This window comes from Panthera leo, chromosome D3 (genome assembly GCF_018350215.1).
Source record: "Panthera leo isolate Ple1 chromosome D3, P.leo_Ple1_pat1.1, whole genome shotgun sequence".
Classification (NCBI taxonomy): Eukaryota; Metazoa; Chordata; class Mammalia; order Carnivora; family Felidae; genus Panthera; species Panthera leo.
Window position 1 is genome coordinate 41,377,558 of NC_056690.1, and position 25,014 is coordinate 41,402,571.

The 25,014-nt window shown below is 34.8% G+C and overlaps 1 protein-coding gene across 4 annotated transcripts in view; it reads right to left on the minus strand.

Annotated features, from left to right (window-relative positions):
* Window positions 1-25,014, minus strand: part of SMCHD1 (structural maintenance of chromosomes flexible hinge domain containing 1) — a 167,728-nt gene that overhangs the window by 96,698 nt on the left and 46,016 nt on the right. For all 4 annotated transcript variants that reach the window (XR_006195121.1, XM_042909996.1, XM_042909997.1 and 1 more), the window contains exons 18-25: window positions 19,178-19,255; window positions 18,979-19,098; window positions 14,777-14,921; window positions 9,495-9,591; window positions 8,098-8,170; window positions 5,647-5,786; window positions 4,855-4,989; window positions 2,810-3,037 (exon numbers count right to left, since the gene is read on the minus strand). Coding sequence is in view for 3 of the 4 variants with exons in the window: in XM_042909996.1 (XP_042765930.1) it covers window positions 2,810-3,037; window positions 4,855-4,989; window positions 5,647-5,786; window positions 8,098-8,170; window positions 9,495-9,591; window positions 14,777-14,921; window positions 18,979-19,098; window positions 19,178-19,255 (1,016 nt within the window). In the remaining variant the exon portion in view is untranslated. The remainder of the gene's footprint in view (window positions 1-2,809; window positions 3,038-4,854; window positions 4,990-5,646; window positions 5,787-8,097; window positions 8,171-9,494; window positions 9,592-14,776; window positions 14,922-18,978; window positions 19,099-19,177; window positions 19,256-25,014) is intronic.

The window sequence follows — 25,014 nt, forward strand, 5'->3', positions numbered from 1 at the left end:
TTTTATTGCCAATAAAGAGGTGCATGTTTTAAAATCTTTGGAACCCAAGAAGTATTTAACTACTAAATTTGAGCCAAAAGGTGTCAAATGCTGGTCACATGCTTATTGAACGGCAAAAAGAAGGTTATATACAGGTAGAGGCTCTCAAGTCAATGTTTCTTCTTAATCTTGATAAGAAACCACAATGTGGGAACCTAACTATGAGAAAGCAAGGAACCAGTTCAGAAGCCAGGTTCCTGGCACCACTATTAAATCACTCAACTTTAAGTCTACTGATATAGATAAAACACAAGTAGCCTCCCCTTCCAAGAAGGATCAGGATTATTTCTCTATCAATTCTCTAGTCCTTCATTACGGAGGGAAAAAAGAAACTGGATGGGACAAGGGATATTTCAAGTAAGATTTCAAAGTAAAGGCAGCTGAACCCCTACTGAACAATTCTTTTAAAATGTCAGATCCCAAGGGGGCACCCTGAATGGCTCAGTCAGTTAAGCATCTAATTGTTGGTTTTGGCTCAGGTCATGATCTCACAGTCAGGCTCTGCACTGGAAGTGGAGCCTGCTTGAGATTCTCTTTCCCTCTCCTTCTGCCCTCCTGCCACACGCCATACACAGGCTAAATATTAGATCCTATATCTGGAAACTCAAGATGACTATAGGATGAAATAGTACAAAGAAATAATTACCTCCTATCCCACATAGTAACTCTCCACAAATTTAGTTAATTGGGACCCCTTATATAAGGGCCTGCAAATGTTGGCTTTCCAGAGAAAGGGGGAATTATTTGTCTCTAACTGCCTTAAAGAAAACTGGATTTTTAAAAATTATTTTCTCACACAAGATTTAAGGAGTTTTCTTTATGGATGACAAGCGAAAAAGTACAGTCAGTTCTATAACGTTTGGTTTGAAAATGCATATTTGTTTCAATGATATTAAAAAATTAGAGAACAGTTTGAGAATAAAGCAAATTTTATGTCTTATGTACAATTTCATCCATGAAAACAATAGATGAACCCAGAAAACTGTCCCCAGCTAAACCAATCCATGCAGAAATACACAAGTAACATAACTCAAACCTGCCAGCCACCTCAGGTGATTATGTATATTGAGCCACACATGTCCACACTTAGTGGAGTTTCCACAACTTCACAGTAACCCACAAGCTGCAACCCTTCTTGCACTCAGTTCTACAAAGTAAACTGACATATTATCTTAGTGTTTATGGACTTTTTAATCATTTAATGTGTTATTGTTACTAATGTTTTGGGACTACTTTATTAGTTTTTTTTTTTAATTTTTAAGGCTGTATTCTTTTTTTTTAATGTTTTTATTTAATGTTTATTTTGAGAGAGAGAGAGAGACAGTGGCACGTGAGCAGGGGAGGAGCAGAGAGAGAAAATCCCAAGCAGGCTCCATGCTATGAGCATGGAGCCTGACTCAGGGCTCGATCTCATGAACCATGACCTGAGGTGAAACCAAGAATCAGACGCTTAACCAACTGAGCCACCCAGGCACCCCTTCTATCTTTTTTTAATGGGTGACTGATAAAATTTGAGTACTGTGCCTCTAATTCCCATTTCCCCCATAAACCCTGTGATTTTTATTTGTTTTTACCCTTTTATCTGGCACAGTGATTTTAAGAAATGCATGTGTTTTGGGGTGTCTGGGTGGCTCAGTTGTTTGAGCGTCCGACTTTGGCTCAGGTCATGATCTCAAGGTTCATGGGTTCAAGTCCTACATTGGGCTCTGCGCTGACAGCTCTGAGCCTGGAGCCTGCTTTGGATTCTGCATCTCCCTCTCTCTCTGTCCCTCCCGAGCTTGTGCTGTTTTTCTCTCTCTCAAAAATAAATAAACATTAAAAATAAGTTTTAAAAAAATGCATGTGTTTCATTATAGCAGAACTGACTGTACCTTGAAAGGAGGAAGCACAGAATGCCCACTAGTCTTACAATCAATCATAAGAGGAGTGCTACAGGTATCTACTGTAGGTGACAACAATCTATTTTGATTTGGTTCTGTTAAATGAGATGTTAGGTTTCAACATACAGATTTACCCTAACAAGGTGCAAATGATAAATTTAAATTACAACAGATTGATGAGGACCATATGAAACTGCTGAGAATCTACAAAACTGTTTTCTAAGATCAGGCTTTTAGAGAGTGATATGCCAATTTCAAATGGTCAAATCAGGGCCCTGTAGTTAAAACAGTAACAGCAATGTTTCACTGTCTGCCTTTAACAGACCTTTGGTTTAGTGCCTTTAGAGCAGCTACAAATACTATACATTGCTTTGGTATGGTAATCTTAACCGTGACCGCAGCAATACAGTTGGTCAGGAAGTATACAACTAAAAGAGAATTCCAATCTTCGGCATTTTGCTAAGCGTCCAAATCATTTCTCTAAGTATGCATTTGTCACATATGAATCATTCATATGAATGTGCATAAAAAAGTTTTTAGTGTGGAATTTTTTTTTGTTTTTTGTTTTGGAAAGAGAGAGAGAAAGACTGCACACACACATGGAAGAGGAGCAGGGAGAGGGGGAGAGAGATAATCACACACAAGCAGGCTCCGCACTGTTGGTATAGACCTGACATGGGGCTCAAACCCATGAACCATGAGATCCGAAATCAAGAATCATAAGCTTAACTGACTGAGCCACCCAGGTGTCCCTACCCTGAAATTTTAAATAATAGTACTATTTGTCTCTGATAAGCTTCTTAGAAGCTACCTGATAAAACTTCTTGTTCAGAGTCTTCCAATCATAAAATGAACAAAATTCTTGTGAATAACTATTTGGAGATACTTACTTTAATTTTATCTGCTAAAGCTGATGTTATATGGATTTCTCTTTCTCCTTCATCATACATTTGAAAAATAAGATTATGCATAACATCGCCTGCTATCCAATTAACCTCATCCTGATGTTTGATCTGGATTGCCTTTTGTCCTTCCACACTGAATATCTGTAATCTCGCAACATGGCTACTAGGAAGCAACTTAATAGTCTTCTCCACGGGTGCCACATCTTTACAACTCTAGGAAAAGAGCACAGAAAGATATACTGAATGACATCTGCACTTTTTGAAAACCTATTTTTGGGCTTCAGTGGTGAGTCTTCTACATTGCTTAAGAATTTATGTCCAATATTATGGAAGATCATCTTATATACTGTTAATATCCATAAGTTTTGGCATTAAGATCACACTATACCATTAATAATTCCTATTTTATACCATCAAGTTATAAATAATGACAGTGGCCACATTCTTAAAGCCAAAAACTAGCATATTTGGATTTAAAAAGATTCGCTCTCCCTTATTTGTAATCACATGACAGATTTGGTGACTATCGTCTATTAATAAGAATAAAAATGTATGAAATTAGTAACTTCCCATAAAATCAGAAAATAGTTGCCATAAAATACACTATTTATATTGAAGCAATACATTGAATACACTGAAACTGAGTGAATAAGGTTGTTTATAGCTAAATGAGAACTCTAGATGCCATGAAGGCTAAGCTGGCACAAATTTTATTATGGGCACAACAATTTTCCACATATCAGTACAGATAAACTGGATTACACTAAACTGATTTTAAAGGCATGAAAAATTAAAACATTACATTCATTATTTCATAATCTAGGTCACAGTGCATTCCACAGGATATACAAAATTCAAAGTAAGCCTAAGCCTAAAATACTTTTTCAATCTTATTTAGCCCATTTCTCCTTCCTCATCCAGTTGTAGTCATTCCTATCAAAGCCCATTCAAATGAATGATGATATATATAAAATTCCTACCTTACACAATTATCAGGGAAATAACAAATACATCTTTACTATAAGCATATTGCATTTACTTGATTCAAACTCAAGAGTTACTGCCTTTGGACAACATTTTCTAATTGCATATCTGATCTAGATTCTTGGTCTTCTGCCTGCTGCTGTTCTACAGTATTTATGTAATTCCTAATGTTTGTTACTCTTTGCTCCCAAACCCAGATTCCTCCCAAACTCCAAGTCTCTTCTTCCTGATCTACTGCAAGATAGTATGCTCAAAAGCCTGCTGCCCACATTACTGAATTTAAAAAACTGCATAACAGTTATTTGAAGGTTATCAATATAATCAGTTTGTAAAGAAGAGGAATGAAGTAACGAGCCATCTCATTCTAGTGAAAACAACACAGTCGTGTTTTGACCTTTTGTGACTCAAGATATGTTAATTGATGTATAATGAGTAGAAAGGCATCAGTTAATCAATTGGTTAGATTACTCATCATCTACAATACCAATAATGGAGAAATCACATTGAAATATTTAACTTAAGTATCTGTTGTCTTATTTTGCAACCTTAGGAGGTCAGTTGCTGGCCCTCTTCCAGGCTGGCTTCACCTTCAGCCATGATGTATATCCATCCAGTAACAAGTATCCTACTAGTACATTACCACAAAACTCTGATTGAAAATAGTAACCATGTATTTATTTTTAAAATTATACATATGAATTATTTATATGTCCTTCACTGGTTGTTTACCAAACTTTCTAAGAAACAAGTGTTAACTATAAGAAACAAAAAAATAAAACTGACACATAAATACCACATTTTAATAGAAGAAAAAATTAATTTTAGGAATATGTAATCAATAGCCATAGATATTATAAAAGCTTTAATCAAAATTACTAATACAAAATGTTACTCACTATACCATTTCACATTGCCTTTTTCTTCACCTTAGCTAAAAGAACCACAAATACCTCATTTTTAAGTGTCAAATATTAAAATATTATAAAGCTGTTAAAAATATTTGTATGAAAACAACATAATATCAATGAATAACAATAACAACTTACAGGTATTTCAATTTTTGCTTTCAGAGTCTGGTCTTTTTTAATGTTCTGCACTTGAATTGCAGATCCTGTTAAAATACTGGTTCCAGAACTGCTGCAGTCTACAACGTAGACTGGAAGGTTTGGAGCCCCGAAAAACTATTGAAAACATACAAAATAATTGTAAGACCCCAAATGTACCAAATTATTCAAGAACTATTATTTAAATTTTCAAATAATTTCAAATACAGCTACTATTTTTGGCTATAAATTGGAAAAAGTGAAACAGAATTCACTGATACTCTAGACAACTGCTGAATGAAAAGAGTAATTTTCTATAATTCTAACTAAAATTTATGTCTTCTGAAACACCAACTTCCTCAACCACTATTCTTTTTTTAAATTTTACCTATTTGGGTTTTCCTTTTCTTTTTGTGCCTTTTTTTAAATTTTAACTTATTTTCATTTGTCTACCCATCCCTAACCCTGAAAGATCATTCTACCCATAAATTAAATACTTCATCTAAACTGAGGGGAATGGACCAAGAAAGGATGGGTCTATTTGTAGACAAAACAAAAATGTTTTGTCTATAAAATTCTTTATGAAACTTGATACAGTTAACACTTTTACTGGCTTACAGATGCTGAAAGTATAGGCAATGAGATACCCACAAATTTCTCCATGGAATAATCATTAAAGGCCTAAATACAATTTAAGTCTCACTATAAAGTAGGTACAAGAGACAGTCAAGTCCACTGACTACCATAGGACTCAAAATAAAATCTACATATTCTTCTTACCCTACAGTAACTTACCTTACAATGAACAATCAATTTTGGTTGTGTTGTTATATTGTCTGATTCATCCAGAACTTCTACCTGAAATGGGAAAGCTGTTCCATTTTCTATAACTAAAATTTCAGAATCAGGTTTCACTTTCAATCGATGAGGGGGACCTACCAGAAAATTACATAATGAAATACAGATTCAAGTTTCTAATAGAGACTGAAATACTGAAACAACAACAACAGCTTGTAACATTTCAAGTTTTAAGATCTTAAAAATGACAAGAAAAAAATAAGCAATATCCATGTTTAACCATTTCTATCCCCAAAATGTATAGATTCTATGAATGATCAGAGTTGTCTCAAGTATGTATTTGAGGTCTAGACTTAGTTTTATGCAACAAGCTATAACACAGTAACTAATGCTAGAAATTACCTACAGGTGTAAAACCTTAAAGAGATCCTGGAAAAAAAATATTCAAGAAGAATTTTTAAAAAATACTTTTACTCACTTTAACTTTACACAATGATTAGTTTCTCAAAAACATATTAAGAAAAAAACACATTTTAGGTTAACAGTATTCAAAGGATTAGTTTATGTAATGATATAACCAGATAATTTACTTGTTTGTCCACTACTTTGATGTTACAAGCAAGCTACAAGTTTCCTCTTAGATCAAAGAGGTTGTTCACACTACTGTACCAAGATGATTTGATGTGCTCCATAAACATTGATGCTTTTAAATACAATTTATGATAAATGCTGATAACAAAAATTCACAAAGAACAGTTACGAAAAACACTAATGTTAGCAACATTTACTTTTTACTATATGCCATGCAGTGTGTTAAGTTTTAAGCACTATTCTCATAATCTTCACAATAATCTTAATGAAAAGGGCAATATATTATCCTCATTTTATAAATGAGAAAACTGGAATCCAGAGAGAAGTATCTTGTCCAGGTCACATGACTAGTAAGCAGCAGACTCAGGTTTATGTTCTAAGTAATTTGAAACTTCTTGACTATTATCATCATACCATGCTACTTTTTACTTCACAATTTTCATTGTCAAATTCAAAAATAATGCCATACCATCTGGTTACTAAGGATTTCACTACTCAAATCTATCCTTTTAGCTAACCTCTAAAATAAAAGCACTGCAAGTGTTTATTAGCGTTTAATATTTTTTTAAAAAGTGTGTGTGCGTGCATGTAATCTCTACACTGAACACAGTGCTCAAACTTACAACCTTGATCAAGAGCCATATGCTCTTCCAAATGAGCCAGGCAGGTACTCCAACAATTTTATTCTTATACTTCTACCAATGTGCTAATTTAAACATCTTCATCAATTTATGCTTGAGGGAAGCATCAAACTATTTGAATTTGTACAAGGATGTAGCTAACATGTTTCTTTTCACATCCAAAAATGGTACAAAGTGGGGCACCTGGGTGGCTCAGTGGGTTGAACATCCAACTTCAGCTCAGGTCATGGCCTCGTAGTTTGTGAGTTCATGCCCCGTGTCAGGCTCTTTGCTAACAAACAGCTCAGAGCCTGGAGCCTGCTTCAGATTCTGTGTCTTCCTCTCTCTCTCTCCCCCTCCCCTGCTCATGCTCTGCCTCTCATTGTCTCTCAAAAATAAATATATGTTAAAAAAATTTTTTTCAAATAAATGGTACAGAGTCATGTGAACAAAGATATGACAAAACTATTATTAATAACACAGAGCTAAAACTGACATACCAATCACTATTGTAGGTATTTTACAAGCAGATCTCACTTTGCACAGTACTGTTAGTAAGAACTCATATATATTGGAACTGTGTCCTCCATTCAGTTACCAAAAAATCTTGCAAAGTGAGGGTTGCCTATATTAACTCATTTAATCCTCATAACAACCATGAGAGAGTAGATGTCTCATTTTATACTTGAGGAAACTGTGGTATAAGACAACTTTACATAACTCATAAATTACAGAGCTTAGATTCAAACCCAGAAGGGCTAATACCAGAATGTATTATCTTGAACCTAGGACAGACTGCCTCTCAAATTAGCCAGCATTTCCTACCCTGTTACTTTAAGGTAACTTCATTATCAAGTTGCTAAATCATTATCAAATTAACAACATAAATTCATGAAAAACTTTTCTTTTTAAAAAAAATGAAACATTTACAGTTATATCAGAAAAGATAAAGACAGGTCCGGCTCTAATATAAGCCTAATTAGTATATTTCTAAGAGTGGTTCCCTAATACATTTTCAATATTCCCTTTCTCCCAACTACTTCAGAGCTTTAATAATGTCTTCCTAAAGGTTTTCCTTTTTTGTTCTATTAGTCATTTCTGTCAGTGATTTGTTTCACATTCAAATGTATTTTCAAGACTTATACCATAACCAAACGAAAAACCATCTCATCATTGTATTTTATAATAGGAATATTATTTTAAAGGTGATTATTAGGAGTATTTCTTAAAACATTACCTGGTAGTAATCTAATTTTTAAAATCTGTGTGTCTTCTTTTAAACCCGGCAGAATAACCTTCAAATTAAAATTCTGTTGAAAAAAATTACTTTAATTAAATCCAAGTCCTAAATAGCTCAGTAGTTTATCATCTCAATTCTGACTTTTGCTTTTCATTTCCATAACATTACAGAAATCTATTCAGTAAATTTATACTAAAATTATCATTTATGTATGTAAGAAATAAAGGTCAAAAAAATTAACTTCTATTACTCCCTTAGAGATACCAGCTTCTTCTAATTCAAAAGGAATAACCTTTGAATAATCAGAATCAAGATGGGGATTACAAAAAATACAGAAAATAGTGAAGTGTAAAATACCAAAAATCTAGAAATCTCTAAATGCAATGTAGTACTCTAGATTAGATCCTGGATTGAAACACTAGTTATTAGTAAAAACAAAACAAAACAAAAAAACTGGTAAAATGTGAATAAAGTTCACAGTTTTGTTACTAGTATTGTAGCAATGTTAATTTCTTAGAATGGATAAATGCTGACTATATAAGACTAATAAAGGAAACTGGGTAAAGAGCATATGCAAACTCTCTATACTGTATTTCCAACTCTTCTGTAAATATAAAGTTATTTCAAAAAAGATTATAAAAACCTAGAAATCATTTTAGTTTTTTTAGTAAGCTTATCTTACTAAAGTCAAATTTCCCTGATTTTCAAGTTCTTCTTCCAGAAAACTCTGAATTCCAAAAGATGTACAGAACTTGACCTTTAATTTGACTAAACAATACAGTATAGCATACAGTATTTAAAGACATTCACATGCTCTATTTTAAACACCATTTTGACAGAAAAAATTTAAATACATATTGTAAGTTAATGATGCAGTGAAAAAAGGCTATGTATTACTTGTTATTAGCCATAGTAATCCCTTTCGTCATGTAAATCTACTAGCTGCTTTATATACCTGACTGAAAAATTACCTTATTGGAATTTGTATTTTTTACTTTCCTAACCTTATCCCTCCTCAACCACTTTCCTTTAATCCAAATACCAAACCCAATACGTTCATAAATGTGAGCTAAAGTTTCTCATACTTTTGTGTTCTAAAAAGTTGAAGAGAAAAAAGAAACATAGTACTGGGTCACTGTTGAAAAAATGACTTTGAATATTAGAAGACTGGAATGAATATGAAGACAGCGAAAAATATCTAATTTACTGTTAAACAAAGGCAAACATGCTAGTTTTCCTTAGAGATGTAAAAGTTCAGTGAAATATTCCTAATTCTTAGGAACACCATATTGTCATCCTGTCACAAATACATGTTATCCAATTTGAAATTTTCCATTTCATTTCTATGACAAAAGAAATAAACATGTATTATAATATTTCAGTACAATGCTTACCTTGCCTTGACAAGAGTTTACAGGGCCCCTAGCTGTAACACCTCGAATTACACAATTTGGTCCTTTGGTTATTTCTTCATAATGCAAAGATAAACCACTGGAAAAAATAAATTTTTTTTAACTTCCCCTCCATAACTCACCAAAGAAGCTACAAATGTGTTACTTGCTCATGTGCCATTCTCATGTCTAATTCACTTTTCTAATAAAATATTATTTTAAAAAATGGAATAATTCAACCAAAGAAAATTCCCAAAAACTTCTTTTATAAAGAAAAATGATCCGGGGCGCCTGGGTGGCTCAGTCAGTTATGCGTCTGACTTCAGCTCAGGTCATGATTTCGCAGTTTGAGCTCAAGGCTCACATCAGGGGGTGCTGACAGCTCAGAGCCTGGAGACTGCTTCAGATTCTGTGTCTCCCTCTCTCTGCCCCTCCCCTGCACGCGCTCTTTCTCAAAAATAAACATAAAATTGGGGCGCCTGGGTGGCGCAGTCGGTTAAGCGTCCGACTTCAGCCAGGTCACGATCTCGCGGTCCGTGAGTTCGAGCCCTGCGTCAGGCTCTGGGCTGATGGCTCGGAGCCTGGAGCCTGTTTCCGATTCTGTGTCTCCCTCTCTCTCTCTGCCCCTCCCCCGTTCATGCTCTGTCTCTCTCTGTCTGTCCCAAAAATAAATAAAAAACGTTGAAAAAAAAAAATTAAAAAAAAAAAAAAACAAAAATAAACATAAAATAAATGATCCATAAGTGATAGCACTGGGCCATACCCTATAAATGATAAATTATAAAATGTAAAACATCATTTATTGAATAAGATACAAAGCAGGAAATCAACAAATGCTAGACCAGGTCTAAGAAAAGGAAATATACAAATAGGCCACGTGTCCCTATTAGGGACATCTTCAGACTTTGCCATGTATTTTCTTCAAATCTTTCACCCAGTGAGATGTTAGAAAATTTGTGGAATTATACACACACACACACGTATATATATTTTGAAGTTTATTTTGAGACAGAGAGAGCGCGCGTACGTGAGCACAAGAGTGAACAGGGGAGGGGCACAGAGAGAGGGAGAGAGAGAATCCCAAGCTGGTTCCATGCTGTCAGCACAGAGACCAATGCAGGGCTCAATCCCACAATCCTGGGATCAGGACCTGAGCCGGCAGCAAGAGCCGGACACTCAATCAACTGAGCCACCGAGGTGCCCCATCTGGCACTTATTAAACTGAATAGCAATTTTAGATAAAGTCCAAATAATCAAGTATAGTCTTATGATGTAACTTTGTTAGAATATATACTGAGTTCCCTAAATCATCTTTGACCACATGTAGGTCCTTATGTTGTAAACATTTTACTCTTGTCAAGGGGTAAGGTGAAGGAAGAAAAGGAAAAGGCAGAAAAAAGCCTAAGTTTTCTGAAAAATGGAATTTAAATATTTACAGGTATTAGTGAATAAGTTATAAAAATTAAATAACATGCCTTGTTCAAAAAAAGCTGTAAAGTGACATGTAAGATAAAATAGACTCCTTAGGAGAAATGGATATTAAAGATATACATCTGCTTTCGCTATCTCTTAAATCTCTACTTTGAGAACAAAAGGATTTCTTTTATTTACTGTTAAAAGGCTAAGCATAGGAAGAAAATGAAAAAGAGACAAGCAATGGCTAGGAACCTGGACAGCCAAACCACTCCCCTCCAGGCAAGAGACTAAATATTTGAGAAAACTGCCTAGCCCAAGAAAAAGACCTGAAGATACTGACAACAGGATTTTCCCCCAATAAAGGATTACAGATATATCATCCTATAGTGGAGTTCATAGTCAACAGTTTCTCCCACATTCTGTTTCCTTATCTACACTTTAGTCATTCAGTTATAAGCAGAAAACCAAAGACTACCAGGTATCTGAAGAGATAAAAAACCAACAAACAAAAAGCAACTTGGAGAAAGATTTTCTGTGCATATAAACTTTAAAAAAAAAACAAACCATCATTTATCAATGAAAAAACGTATTACATTTACAAAACAAGATCTACAAAAAAAATAAAAAAATTTCAGGGAACCAAGAAAACTCTTGGAAATTAAAAATAAAGCAGAAAGGAGGATTGCCTGAGTGGTTCTGTTAAGCGTCTGACTCTTGATTTTGGCTCAGATTATGATCTCAGGGTTCGTGGGTTCAAACTCCACATCGGGCTCTGTGCTGACAGCATGGAGCCTGCTTGGGATTCTCTTTCTCCTCTCTCTCTCAAAATAAATAAATCATCTTTTTAAAAAAAAAAAGCAGAAAGGAAAAATTCAATGGAAATGTGTAAAGTTGAAAAAAATCTGTCAGAAAGGAAAGCAGAAACACAAAAATAAGAAAAACAGAAAAATTGGGAAAATCAGAGAAGCAGTCCAGAATGTTCATTACCAAAACATAAGGTTACCAGAAAGAAAAAACAGCGATGATGGAAACCAGACAAAAGTACTTCAAATAATGTAGAGACCTATGCAAAGATGTATTACTGTAAAATTTTGCCATGTTGAGAATTAAAAGTAGATCCTATAAGCTTTCAGAAAAAATACACAGAAAACACAAAAATGAAAGTAAAACTAAGTTTAAATTTATCAACAGCAGAAGCTAAAAAGCAAAAATAGAGCAATGCCTTCATAATTTTTTAAATGTTTATTTTTGAGAGAGAGAGAGAGAACACAAGCAGGGAAGAGGCAGAGAGAGAGAGGGAGACACAGAATCCAAAACAGGCTCCAGGCTCTGAGCTGTCAGCACAGAGCCCAATGCGGGGCTCAAACTCACAAACCGTGAGATCATGACCTGAGCTGAAGTCAGAAGCTTAACCAACTGAGCCACCCAGGCGCCCCAATGCTTTCATAATTTTGAGGAAAATAGTGCCCAACTTTCAATACAATCAAGTAGAATAGAGACATTTTTGAGAAATAACTGTCTCTCACAGGTACTCCTTCATAGGAACCTAGTGAAGGATGTGTTTCAGCAAGAGAAGCTTCTAAAAAACTGGAGAGCCATGAAAAAGTAAATGCTAAGTAAAATAAGCCACTTAACAGTCTCACAATTCAGGAATGTTTCCTCAAGGACCTTAAAGACAACTCTCTGCAGTGTACTCATCAAAAAAAAGGTAAAAATCCCTATCTCCCAGTTTTCTGAGCCTAACTTCCAGTCAGCTGACTCCAAATTGCAAATCCTACAGCCAGTGGTAAACTTAGTTATTTCATCTTTAAAACATGAATATATAAGTTATAGCCACTTATCCACATAAAGGAATAAGGTTTTCTTCAGTCTTTGCAATCTCTTTATCCAATTGCCTATGATAATTATGACATTTTGGTTTAATGTTCAGTCAATAATGAAACTGTTTTCTCTTCTACCTTTATGAAGAAGTTTTCTAGGTTGAGGGGTAGGTTTTGTTTTTAATTTTATTTCCTCAACACAGAGGACACAGGGAATTCCTAAGATGAAGGTGAAGGAAGATAACAGAATGTCAACTATAACAAACATAAACACAATCAGTATAGACTTTAGCACATCACAAGCTCCAAGAGAGATGTCTCCAAAAATATGAAACTGATAGATTATCTATGCACTTAAAACATCTTAAGAGGATATGAGACAATTTGGCAGAGAGCTTAGGGTTTAATTTGTAATAAATTTATCCAAGGAAAAAAGTAACAAAGTTGTACAATAAAGTGACTAGTATCTACATAACTGCAACAGAGCAAGCACTAAATACCAATCAAGCCACAATATAAACTTTATTGAGGAATACAGGAATAGGAAGGAAGCTTATCTGTAACTGCAATGGCAACAAGAGGTTATCTTTATCTACAGCTGTAAATCAAGCAATAATGCCTACAACTGAAGAATGAAGAATAGCAATTCAAAATGTAGGTATGTGGCAGTAGTTACGAACAGATTCAAGTAAGAAAGTTGAAAATGGTTCTCTGAGAAGTGAGTTGTGGGTGGAATAGAGAGGGCAGAGAGAAAAGAAACTGCCCTTTTTTTTAAATAATAAGCCTTAACATACTATTTGATTCTTTAAATTATATGAATGATTTTTTTTAAATTAATCTAACACCGAAAAAAAAAAAAAAAGAAACCCACTCAGAAAATGGTCTTGGTTGAAGATAAATTCACATTTTTTTTTAGTAAGGATTTTTTTTTCACTAAGTTGAAAACTCCAAATATAAATATGCATGCACATGTGACAGAGAGTTCTTATGTAAGAATACCCTTATAAGGATAGGATAGAATTATAATCAATAATAGGTACCAAATAATGCACTAATATTTTCTATTTGTGACTAGAAGGGATATACTTTTAAGTGTTTTATTTTTAAACAAACACATTTAAGTGTTCTTTTCCATTACCATTTAATATTCAACTGAATGCAGTATGTCAAAAGACAAGCATCAGTTTTTGCACCTTAAGAGAACATAAAGCTAAAAAACTCATTTTGAGTATTTTTTATAACCATATATTGTTTTTCAAGAACTTAACCATGTGAGCTTCTAGAAGGCAAATACTATGTCCTTATTCACTTCCATATGTCTAGCTACAAATGCCTACAACATAGCACATGCTCAGATGATTAAGAGTGAACGATTACAACACAAAGGGAAAAAAGTACAGAGACAAGAGAAGAAAACATACGTAAAAAGTGGGCTCAAAAAGACAAATTTGGCAGCTAATGCAAAAAAGAAACAATTAGTATTCATGCTCTTGAGAATGAACAAGACTTTCTCCCAAAGCACCTTAAAAAGAGAGAATGGAAAATAATGAACATCCTCAATCATAGTTAAGTTTCTGATTTCTTATTGTAAGCCAATCACAACACTAAAGAACTATTACATAGAGGGAAATTCTAAGGAAAGACTCAAATTTCCATGGAAACCATAAACTTTATGGCTATAGTTTAAAAAAAAAACAAACCCAAAACTGTATTACCAGGTTAAAAACCTTCCAGAGTAAGCAATAACACTAAGTTTAAGTAGCAATAACTTTCTTTCATACTTGCAGAATAAAATGGAGTAAGACAGAGCTATCACTTTCACTTGAACAACTTTAACAATATTTTGTCAAAACTAAAGCAATTTATAATGACACTGTAGTCACAAAGCATAGCCTGGGAGTAAATAAATCCCCCAGATATTAAAAAATATACTATACACTCTAAATGATAAATCTAATGTTAAACACACACAAATAATTTAAGCTAAAAAAAAAGACTAAATGCTTAGTAAATATGAAAAATCATATACAAAATGATCCTTCAAATTACCTTGCTTCAAAAACTGGCTGAATATCATTTCCTAGTTGACTAGTATGACCAAATTCATCCTGAAACTCCAGAGGGATATTGAATGGGACTCCAACACGAAAAGGAGGATCCATAAGACCAAATGAAAACTTCTCTGGTTTACCCTCTTTAAAAAAAAAAAAAAAAAAGTAAACATGAGAAGCAAATTCATAGGTCAGAAACAGCCATATTTTATATACAGGATATTAAATTATGACAAAGATGGCATTTTAAATCTGTGAAAAACTTATATAAATTAAATCTAGTGTTTTTAAAAATTTATTTATTCATTTTGAGAGACACTGTGGGGGGGGGGGAGGAGACAGAGAGAGGGAGAGACAGAGACAGAGAGAGAGAGACAGAGAGAGACAGAGAGAGAGACAGAGAGAGAGACAGAGAGACAGAGAGAGAGAGAGAGAGAGAGAGAGAGAGAGAGAATTCCAAGCAGGCTCTGTGCTGGAACTCACAAACCATGAGATCATGACCCAAACCGAAACCAAGAGTCAGAAGCTCAACTGACTGAGCCATCCAGGCTCCCCTACATAAATTATACCTATAAGCCTCATGGGAAGAGTCAGATCTTTATCTCACTATATATAAATTCTACGAAATTATTAGAATATAATGAAGAAAAACTTTATAACCTTATCATAGGAGAAACTAAGGCAAAACACAATATCCCTCCTCGTCAGTGGTTAACTGTAGTGCAGAGGCAGATGATTCCACCTCTGACATAGTTTCAGAAGGTCAATAGTAGCCTAAAGCTATGTTACAATTCCTGCGTCATTCACCTCACTTCATCTCATCACACAGGCATTTTATCATCTCACATCAACACAAGAAGAATGAGTAAAGTAGTATAGGATTTTTTAAGAAAGAAAATAATTTCTATTACTGTATATTTTTATAAATGTTCTATTTCATTGTTACAACAATCTCTTACTATTATATAATCTCTTACTGCCCCTAAATTATAAATGATACTTTATTATAGGTAGGTATACATAGGAAAAAACAGTACATAATATGATTTGTTACTATTTGCAATTTCAAGGGATTCACTGGTGGTGGTATTGCAACATTTCTGCTGCACACAAGAGGGATTACTGTATTCAGGAGCTATGAAAGAATGTATTTAGCAAAATATATTTTATTAGTTATAATGAACAAAGTTAAAAGAGATGCTTTATATGAGAAAATATTTACAACATATCCAACAAAGGTTTAAAATCCCGAATACATAAAAACTTCCTATAAACCACCTGTTTTGTTTTTTTTTAAACGTTTATTTATTTGTGAGACAGAGACAGAGCATGAACGGGGGAGGGTCAGAGAGAGGGAGACACAGAACCTGAAACAGGCTCCAGGCTCTGAGCTGTCAGCACAGAGCCTGATGCGGGGCTCGAACTCACGGGCCGCGAGATCATGACCTGAGCCGAAGTCAGCCGCTTAACCGACTGAGCCACCCAGGCGCCCCACCAGCTGTTCTTAAAGTGTGGTCTCTAGTCTAATGATTTCAGCCATCCCTTGGGAAATTATTAGAAAGGCATATTCTAGGGTTCACTCAAACCTACTGAGTCAGAAATTCTGGGAGTGATGCCCCGCAGTCTGTGTCTTAATAAGTTCTCCAGGTAATTAAAATACAAAGCCAAAATTTGAGAACCACAGCTTTAAACTATTAAAATGAGCACAGCAAACAAACAGGCTTTCACAGATGACACAGCCCAAGAAAGGCAAGAAGAGGTGCACAACCTAATAATGAAACAATTTAATCACCAAGTAGGATAAATACAGAGGTCAGCCAGGAATCGGCACAGGAAAACTGGAACTTTCATAGTCTGCTGGTGAGGGTACCTTGGCACAACCTTTAGGAAGGACAATTTGACAGTAATGTATTTAAACATTAAGGCATATACGTATCAGTTTTGCAATTCTACTTTTTGGTGTCCACACTACAAAACTTCTAGCACATGTACACAAAGCAGCATAAATTTTTTCCCATATAGAAACATGGTTTGTAATAGCCAAAAAATAGGAAACAACCAAAATGTTCATCAATAGAAAACTACTTCAACTATAGCATGTTCATCTATGGAATGTGTTCCACAGCTCTTAAAACAATGTGGTAGATCTGTACGTACACAAAGGAACAATTTCCATGGTGGCCCTATTGATTAAAGAAGGTAAGGTGATCACAGGCACTTAAATCAGCTCTCTCCAAAAATCCCATAATAATGACACTACAGAGATTTTATTCAGAGATTTTTTTTTTTTTTTTACAGAGGTCTAAAACTACAAAAACAAAATATACAATAGCAATAGGATTTGAAACTGAAGACCATATGGGTTCTCCATATGTCTTAAGTGTAACTGACTTAATGGAAAGACCCAAGAACATCAAACCCTCAATTATCAACAAAGCAAGCAGAGAACCAATCTAATTCACACTACAGGATACCCAAAAGTCTCAGGGATGGTATGTTGGAATGAAACCGGAATGAAAAAGACCTGCTGAAGTCTGTTTAAAGAAAGAGTTCCCCAAATCCCTACTCCTCAATACACAAAACCAGTCAATTGTCTTCCTCATCCCCACCAACAGATGGCTAATTCTCTGAGGAAGATAAAAGAGTAGGGTTAAGAAGTAAGGGGCAAAGCACTATTAAATGTGTCACAGTCTGCTGAAAATAGCAAGTGAAAGATTAGATAGATGTGAGAACCCCAACAGTCTTCCCCAGCTTGCTCCCAAAATGCTGGCAGCCAGGTATTTACCCACCTACCAGGAGACTGGAAGGCTCTACTCTGGGGAATCTGAACAGTCAAAAAAAGAAAACCTAAAAATTCTCATCATCTCCCCCAAATGAACTAAAAGCTTTCAAATGTCCTGTCGTTAAGTGTAAGCAAATCACTAGTCATGTAAGAGAGCATCTATTCTAAAAGGGCAAACATTTAAAACAAAAACAAAACCATGGAGGAAAATGACTATGAATGAAGTTTAAATGCTTCAAAAAAGACCACCACTGTTATTGATACCCTCCAAGAATTACTGAATATATGAAGTAGGCAGACAATGCTTTGAATAGGGAACAGAGAATAAAAAATGACAGCATAAAGGAAAAATTCAATAGAAAGGGTAGAATATCGTGTTAAAGGAATTTCCCATAATATAGTAAAATAAAAAATGAAAAGTAGAAAAAGAATATTAATACACCAGTCAAGAGGTCTACTGTCTTAATATTAGATAACGTGGAAAACAGAGTAGGAAATCAAAGTAATTCAAGAAAAATTCCTAGAATTTAAAACTTCAGAAACTAGAACAAAAAAAAGATTCTCCAAACAGCTGGGGGTCAGAGAAGAGGCAAGACTAGGGTTGGGGTGAGGGGCAGAGAGGCTCACAAGCAAAGGTCAGGAATCTGAATAGCTTTAGATGTTATCAGCAACAACAGAAAACAATGAGGACTTCAAAAATTTTAAAGAAATATCATTATGAATTTGCATGACATAGAGCTAGAGAGCATTATGCTAAGCCAAATAAATCAGAAGATGAATACCTTATGATTTCATTCATATGTGGAAATTAAGAAACAAAATAAACAAGCACAAGGGAAAAAAAGAGGCAAACCAAGAAACAGACTCTTAACTACAGAAAACAAACTGACGGTTACTAGAAGGAAAGGTGGTGGAGGATGGGTTAAATAGGTGATGGGGATTAAGGAGTACACTTGTCAAAATGAGTACTGAGTGTTGTACGGAAGTGTTGAATCACTCAACTGTGTACCTGGAACAATATTACGCTGTATAGTCACTGTATATTCAAACTGAAATTTAAGTAAAAACCTTAAAAGAAATGATTATGAAGCAGAATTATAGAGCCATTTTATTTATTTTTTTGAGAGCGAGTGCAAGAGGGGGAGAGGCAGAGGGAGAGGAGATCTCAAGCAGGCTCCACGCCCAGCATGGAGCCCAATGCGGGGCTCAATCTCATGGTGGGGAGATCATGACCTGAGATGAAATTCTGAGTTGGACACTTAACTGACTAAGCCACCTAGGCACCCCTATAAAGTCATTTTGAGATAATGATTATACAACTGGCCAAACATCTTTTACTGAATTATTTATCTATTCCCCCTTCATTTAAAATGCCACCTTCAGCATAATATGTAGTTATATACTGGTATTTCACTTACCTTTAACAGAAAATTTAATTGCTTTTGATGGTAGCGGTCTTCCTGCATATGTGTCTGCATTACTTTCATTCAATACAACTTGTAATTTCAACGTATAATTCCCCAACTTTTGAATATTTTCTGGACAAATTAAGAAGAAATTAAAAATCAAGTCAACATAATACTGACATAATTTTTAACATTCAGAATAATAACTCACCCATTTTTTTAAACCAGTAAGGCCATTTTCCTCCATGTTGACTAATATGTGAAATGATTTCTTTATTTCCATTTGAAGCTTAATAAAAGAAAAAACAAAACATTTATACCTTGAGAAACTGAAAACAGAACATGAATATGAAATGTCACACTGGTATCAAATATCTTTGTTTGTTGTACATTTTAAAATTGTTTTAAAACTTCATCAAAAGATCTAAAGTTATCCTATGCAAGTGAACAGCATAATGAAAATTAGCTCATTAAATCACCTTTATTTCTTAAAAATATATCTGTAAATAAGATTGATACAAAAGAACAGAGATAATTTTTTGATATTAAAAATAATTTTCCTTAAGAGTTTTCAAGATTAAAATACTATATTTATACAGAATAATCGCTAAGACCTAGTGACCTATTGTTATGGGAAAGGAGTAAAAGCATATATATCAAACATACTAGCTTTTTTATAAGGAAAAGACAGAAATATAAATACATTCTTGCTCAGTATTATAGCACGAAACACAGGAAAGATAAGCCAAAAACTAATAAAATCATTACGTAAAGAGGGAAGAAAAAAGAGTACAGGGATGACATAACTTCTCTGAAGGTTTATTTCTGACTTTGAAATTATGTAAATGACTTAAAAATTCAAGAAATTGCATTAAAATACAGCAATTCATAAACAAAACCAAAATGTGTATTAAGTAGGTGACTTGACTACATTTTAAAAGTATATTTCGGGGCGCCTGGGTGGCTCAGTCGGTTAAGCGTCCGACTTCGGCTCAGGTCACGATCTCACGGTCCGTGAGTTCGAGCCCCACGTCGAGCTGTGTGCTGACAGCTCAGAGCCTAGAGCGTGCTTCAGATTCTGTGTCTCCCTCTCTCTCTCTGCTCCTCCCCCGCTCATGCTCTCTCTCTGTCTCAAAAATAAACATTTAAAAAAAAAAAAGTATATTTCAAGTAACATTAGAATCATTTTTACAATTTATACAGAAAGAAAGATTTTAAGGACAGGGCTGCAAAATAGTCCAATTCATCAAGTCTTATTGTTAGTAATTATATTAGTATTATTATTTTGAAATGAAATACATTGTAGGATAAAGCAAATAACCATTAATGTTAAGGAATCTGGATTTTCAGCATTAAAGAAATGAAATAAAAGCATAAAGTCAAATTAGTTCAATAAAAACCCAAAATGTCAATGTGAATTCAGTTTTTCTTTTCAAAAAATGTTTGTGATTAGCATTTAAAAAGCTTAAAAGCAATTTCACCTGGGGGCAATGAGCAACCCTACCACTCAGATTGTGGCCTCTAAACACCATTCCCCACAGAAAGGAACCAGCAGTAATGGCTGAAACCAAGTCTAGGGTAGAACATGTATAACAATATTCTAGGATATCTTGAGTCAGGAAGCAAGAAAACTCGCATCAAAGACAAAAAGGATCACATCAAGGAGACAGAAGAGACAATATGAAGGCACATCAAAATGAATGAAGCATGTTAAATATATAAAACCCCACATACTCACAAAAACACTACCAAAAAACAGAAACTGCTCACCAGGCATTATTGTACAGCAACAATGCTTAACTGGTAATTTGCAATTAAAGAAAAAGAATTATACTTTTTACTGCCTTTCCTATAAAAGCTGCATTTCAGGTAAACCAATGAACCTAACTGATAAAATTCTTCACAGATGAAGTCTGGATAACAAATTAGGAAGGAACGAAAGAATCAGAAAAGAATTACCTGTAATAACTAATTCACCAAATAATTCAGGCAAAATCAACAATGGATGAGACTATTACATAATGGTTGAAAGAGAACTTTATAATTAGCCAAGTGAATTTAATGATCCATTAGCAGCACTTAACGTGGAACAATCATTAATCATATGCCTCTTAACATATAATACCATAAGAAACTCAGATTAGGTATAAAGTACTGATTCTTACTTTACAAAACAGAAATATTAGGAACCCAAATGTATTCAATCTTTTAGGCTTACCTTTCAGTTTTCTGGCAATTGAACAAATAGGAAAAGTAGTTAAATGACATCCCAAAGGAACAAACAGAATCTGTGAAATCCACTACACTACAAGTGATTGAGTTCTGTCAGCAAATTACTGGCATGAAGAAAAAAAGGAGGGAGCTCTACTTTGAAAAAAAAGAAATTGAAGACATATAATAACTAAATGTAATACATGTGTCTGATACCAAAACCACCACAAAAGTCTATCATTTTAGAAAATCAGAGAAATTTAAGTTGGATGGTTATAAGATGACCAAAAGGAATTACTGTGGTAATTGAAATTACACATTTTGAGAGATGCATGTACTTGAGATTCACCACATACACACACACACGCACACAGGCACGCGCGCGCGCACACGCGCGCACACACACACACACACACACACACACACACAAAACAAGTACAACCAAATACTTCCTATTGACTTAGGTTAACCAATATATCTTGGAGCCCATTACATAATTTAAAAAATGTTGCAACTGTAAATTTATAATGAATATTAGACAGTAAGCCATTAGAGTTCTCTAAAAAAGACCAAGCAACTTTCTGATACCTTTTTTATTTACTCAACAGAAACTTAATAACTACCTCTTGTACCCTAGGCACTAGAAAAAAGTGAAAAAAAAAAACAACAATATGCTTGCATTCATGGAATTTCCATCTTGTAGATCAAGGAGTCTGCAAACTACTTTATTGCCCATGGCTGCTTTCATTCTAGAATAGCAGTTAGGTAGCTGTGACAAAGAATTTAGGGTCCTCAAAGCCAAAATATGTACTATTTGATCCATTACAAATAATTTGCCACCTCTGTTCTAGACAGCAAAGGCACATTTAAGAAATAACAAAACACCAAGTTATACAAATAAATCTAAGTATATTAGTAGAAAACTAGAAAAACAGAAAAAAGTCTAAGAAAGTGGCAGTCTGAAACCTGAGAAATAGTTTTATCAAAGATATGCTGTTTAGGGATGCCTAGGTGGTTCAGTGAGTTAAGCGTCCAACTCTTGATTTAAACTCACATCGTGATCCAATGGTTTGTGAGACTGAGCCCTGTCCTGGGTTCTGCACTGTCTGCTTGGGATTCTTTCTCTCCCTCTCGCTCTCTGTCCCTCCCCTGCTCTTGCTCTCTCTCAACATAAATAAACATTTATAAATAAATAATTAATTAATTAATAAAGAAAAGTTGCTGTTTAAAAGTTGCAGGCAGAGGAAATACATACAAAGGTCCAGAGGTGGGAAAATTGGGCTTGTACAGGAACAAAAAGAATTATGACTGGGAATACAGTGAGGATGAAAATGTTAGAAATAAAGTTGAACAGGGAGACAAGGCCAGATCATGTGTGGAGTCCTGCAGAGCTACGAAAAGCCTAAAACTAACATCATATTCAGAAATAAAAGTCTGAAAGTTTTCCCTCCAAGATCATGAACAAGAAGACAAGGATGTCTGCTTACACCACATCTATTCAGTATGGTACTGGAAGTCCTAGCCAGACCAATTAGGAAAAAAGAAAATCCACTTTGTAAAGAAAGAAGTAAAATTTCAATGTTTGTAGATGACATAATCTTTTCAATTTTTCGTAATGTTTATTTTTGAGAAAGAGAGATAATGCAAGCAGGGAAGGGACAGACGAGGGAGACAGAGGATGTGATGTGGGCTCTGTGCCAACAGCAGAGAGCTCAATGTGAGGCTCCAACTCACAAACTGTGAGATCATGACCTGAGCTGAAGCCGGACGCTTAACCAACTGAGCCAGCCACCCAGATGTCCCAATGACACGATCTTTTATGTACAAAGCCCTAAAGATTCCACAAAAAAGCTGTTTACAGTCAATAAATAAATTCAGCACACCTGGATGATACCAAACCATGTTCATGTATTAAGATGACAATAACACCCAATGATTTACAAATCCAATATAATCCCTATCAAAACCCCAATATCACTTCTTCCAGGCATAGGACACCCATGCTAAATTTAGATGGAATCTCAAGGGACCCTAACAGCCAAAACAATCTTAAGAAAAATAAAGTTGGAGAACTCACATTTCCTCTGAAAGTTTACTGCAGAACTATAGTTATCAAAAACAGTGTGGTACTGGCTTAAGAGCAGACATACAGACCAATCAAATAGCCCAGAAATAAAACCTTGAATATATGGTCCAATGATTTTTGACAAGAATGCCAAGACCATTCAATGGAGAAAAAAGTATTTGATTATTGGTGCTAGGAAAACTAGGTATCTACACGCAAAAGAAGTTAATCTATATAAATTAAACTCAAAATAAATCAAATAACTAAATGTAAGAGCTACAATGATAAAACTAATCTTACACATGAACATTCACGAAACAGCTTCCTGACACTGGATTTAGCAGTGACTTCTTGGGATAGGACGTCAAAAGAAAAGGCAACAAAAGCAAAAAACAGAAAAATTGGACGTTATCAGAATTAAAACATTTTCTGCATCAAAAAACCCCATCAATAGGGTAAGAAGGCATTCCACAGAATAAAGAGAAAATATGTGCAAATTATACAGTATCTGATAAGGATTATTCAAATATAAAAACTCCTACAACTCAAAAACAACAGAATTTAAAAATGAGAAAGGACCTGAATAGACTCTTCTCCAAAAAAGATATAGAGATGCTCAATAAGCACACAAAGAGATGCTCAATATCAAACAAACGGGTGGGGTGGGGAGGGGCAGAAAATGACATGTGTTAGCAAGGATGTGGAATGTAAAATGGTGCAGCCACTGTGAAGAACAGTCTGACAAAAAGTTCCTCAAAAAGTTATACATTAGAATTAGCATATGATCTAGCAATTCCACATCTGGGTATATGCAAGAGAATTGAAATCGGGGACATAAACAGATATATGCATACCAATGTTCACAGCGACATTATTCATAATAGCTAATACATGACAGCAACCTAAGTGTCCATTGATGAATGAATGGATAAACTAAATGTGGTACACAAGCATACAATAGAATATGATTTCACTTACTTGATTCCACTTACTGAGATACCTAAAATAGTCATATTCACAGAGACACAAGGTAGAACAATGGTTACCAGGAGATGTGGGGAGGGAGTGATGGGAAGTTATTACTACAAAGTTTCAGTCTGGGTTGAAAAAAAGTTCTGGAGATGGACAGTGGTAATGGTTGTACAACAATATAAATGTATTCAATGCCACTGAACTGTATGTTTTTAAATGGTTAACATGATAAACTTATGTTATATATATTTTAACATAATAAAAAATGTTTTTGGTTGGAAAAACTATAGGAGGGGGGGCAGGCAGGAGAGTCCGAGTCACAGCAAGACTGAAGGATGCTACACTGCTGACTCTGAAGATGGAGGAATGAGCCACGAGCCACAAGCCACAGAATGTGGGCAGATTCTACAAGATGGAAAAGGCAAGGCTGTCCTAAAGCCTCCAGAAGGAACGAAATCCTGACACTTTGATTCTAGTCAGTGAACCCCATCTGGAATACCTAATAAATGGTGGGGGGGCGGGGGGGGGGGAGGGTTGGAGAAATAAGGTATCGGGTGTCACAAAGGCCAAAAATGAGAGTATTTCAGGAAAATAAGTTAGTCAAACTGTTGAATGCCAAGAGACCTAAGAAGACATTTACATAAAGTATATAGGATCACTGACTAGTTTTTAAATTGTTGGAAATAAACATATATCAAATCAAATACTGTATCTTCAAAATCCATGGATGAGACACACAGTATGTAGGGACAGAACAGATCCTTAAACGTAAGTGAAAATACTTTTAGGCCATCAAGAAA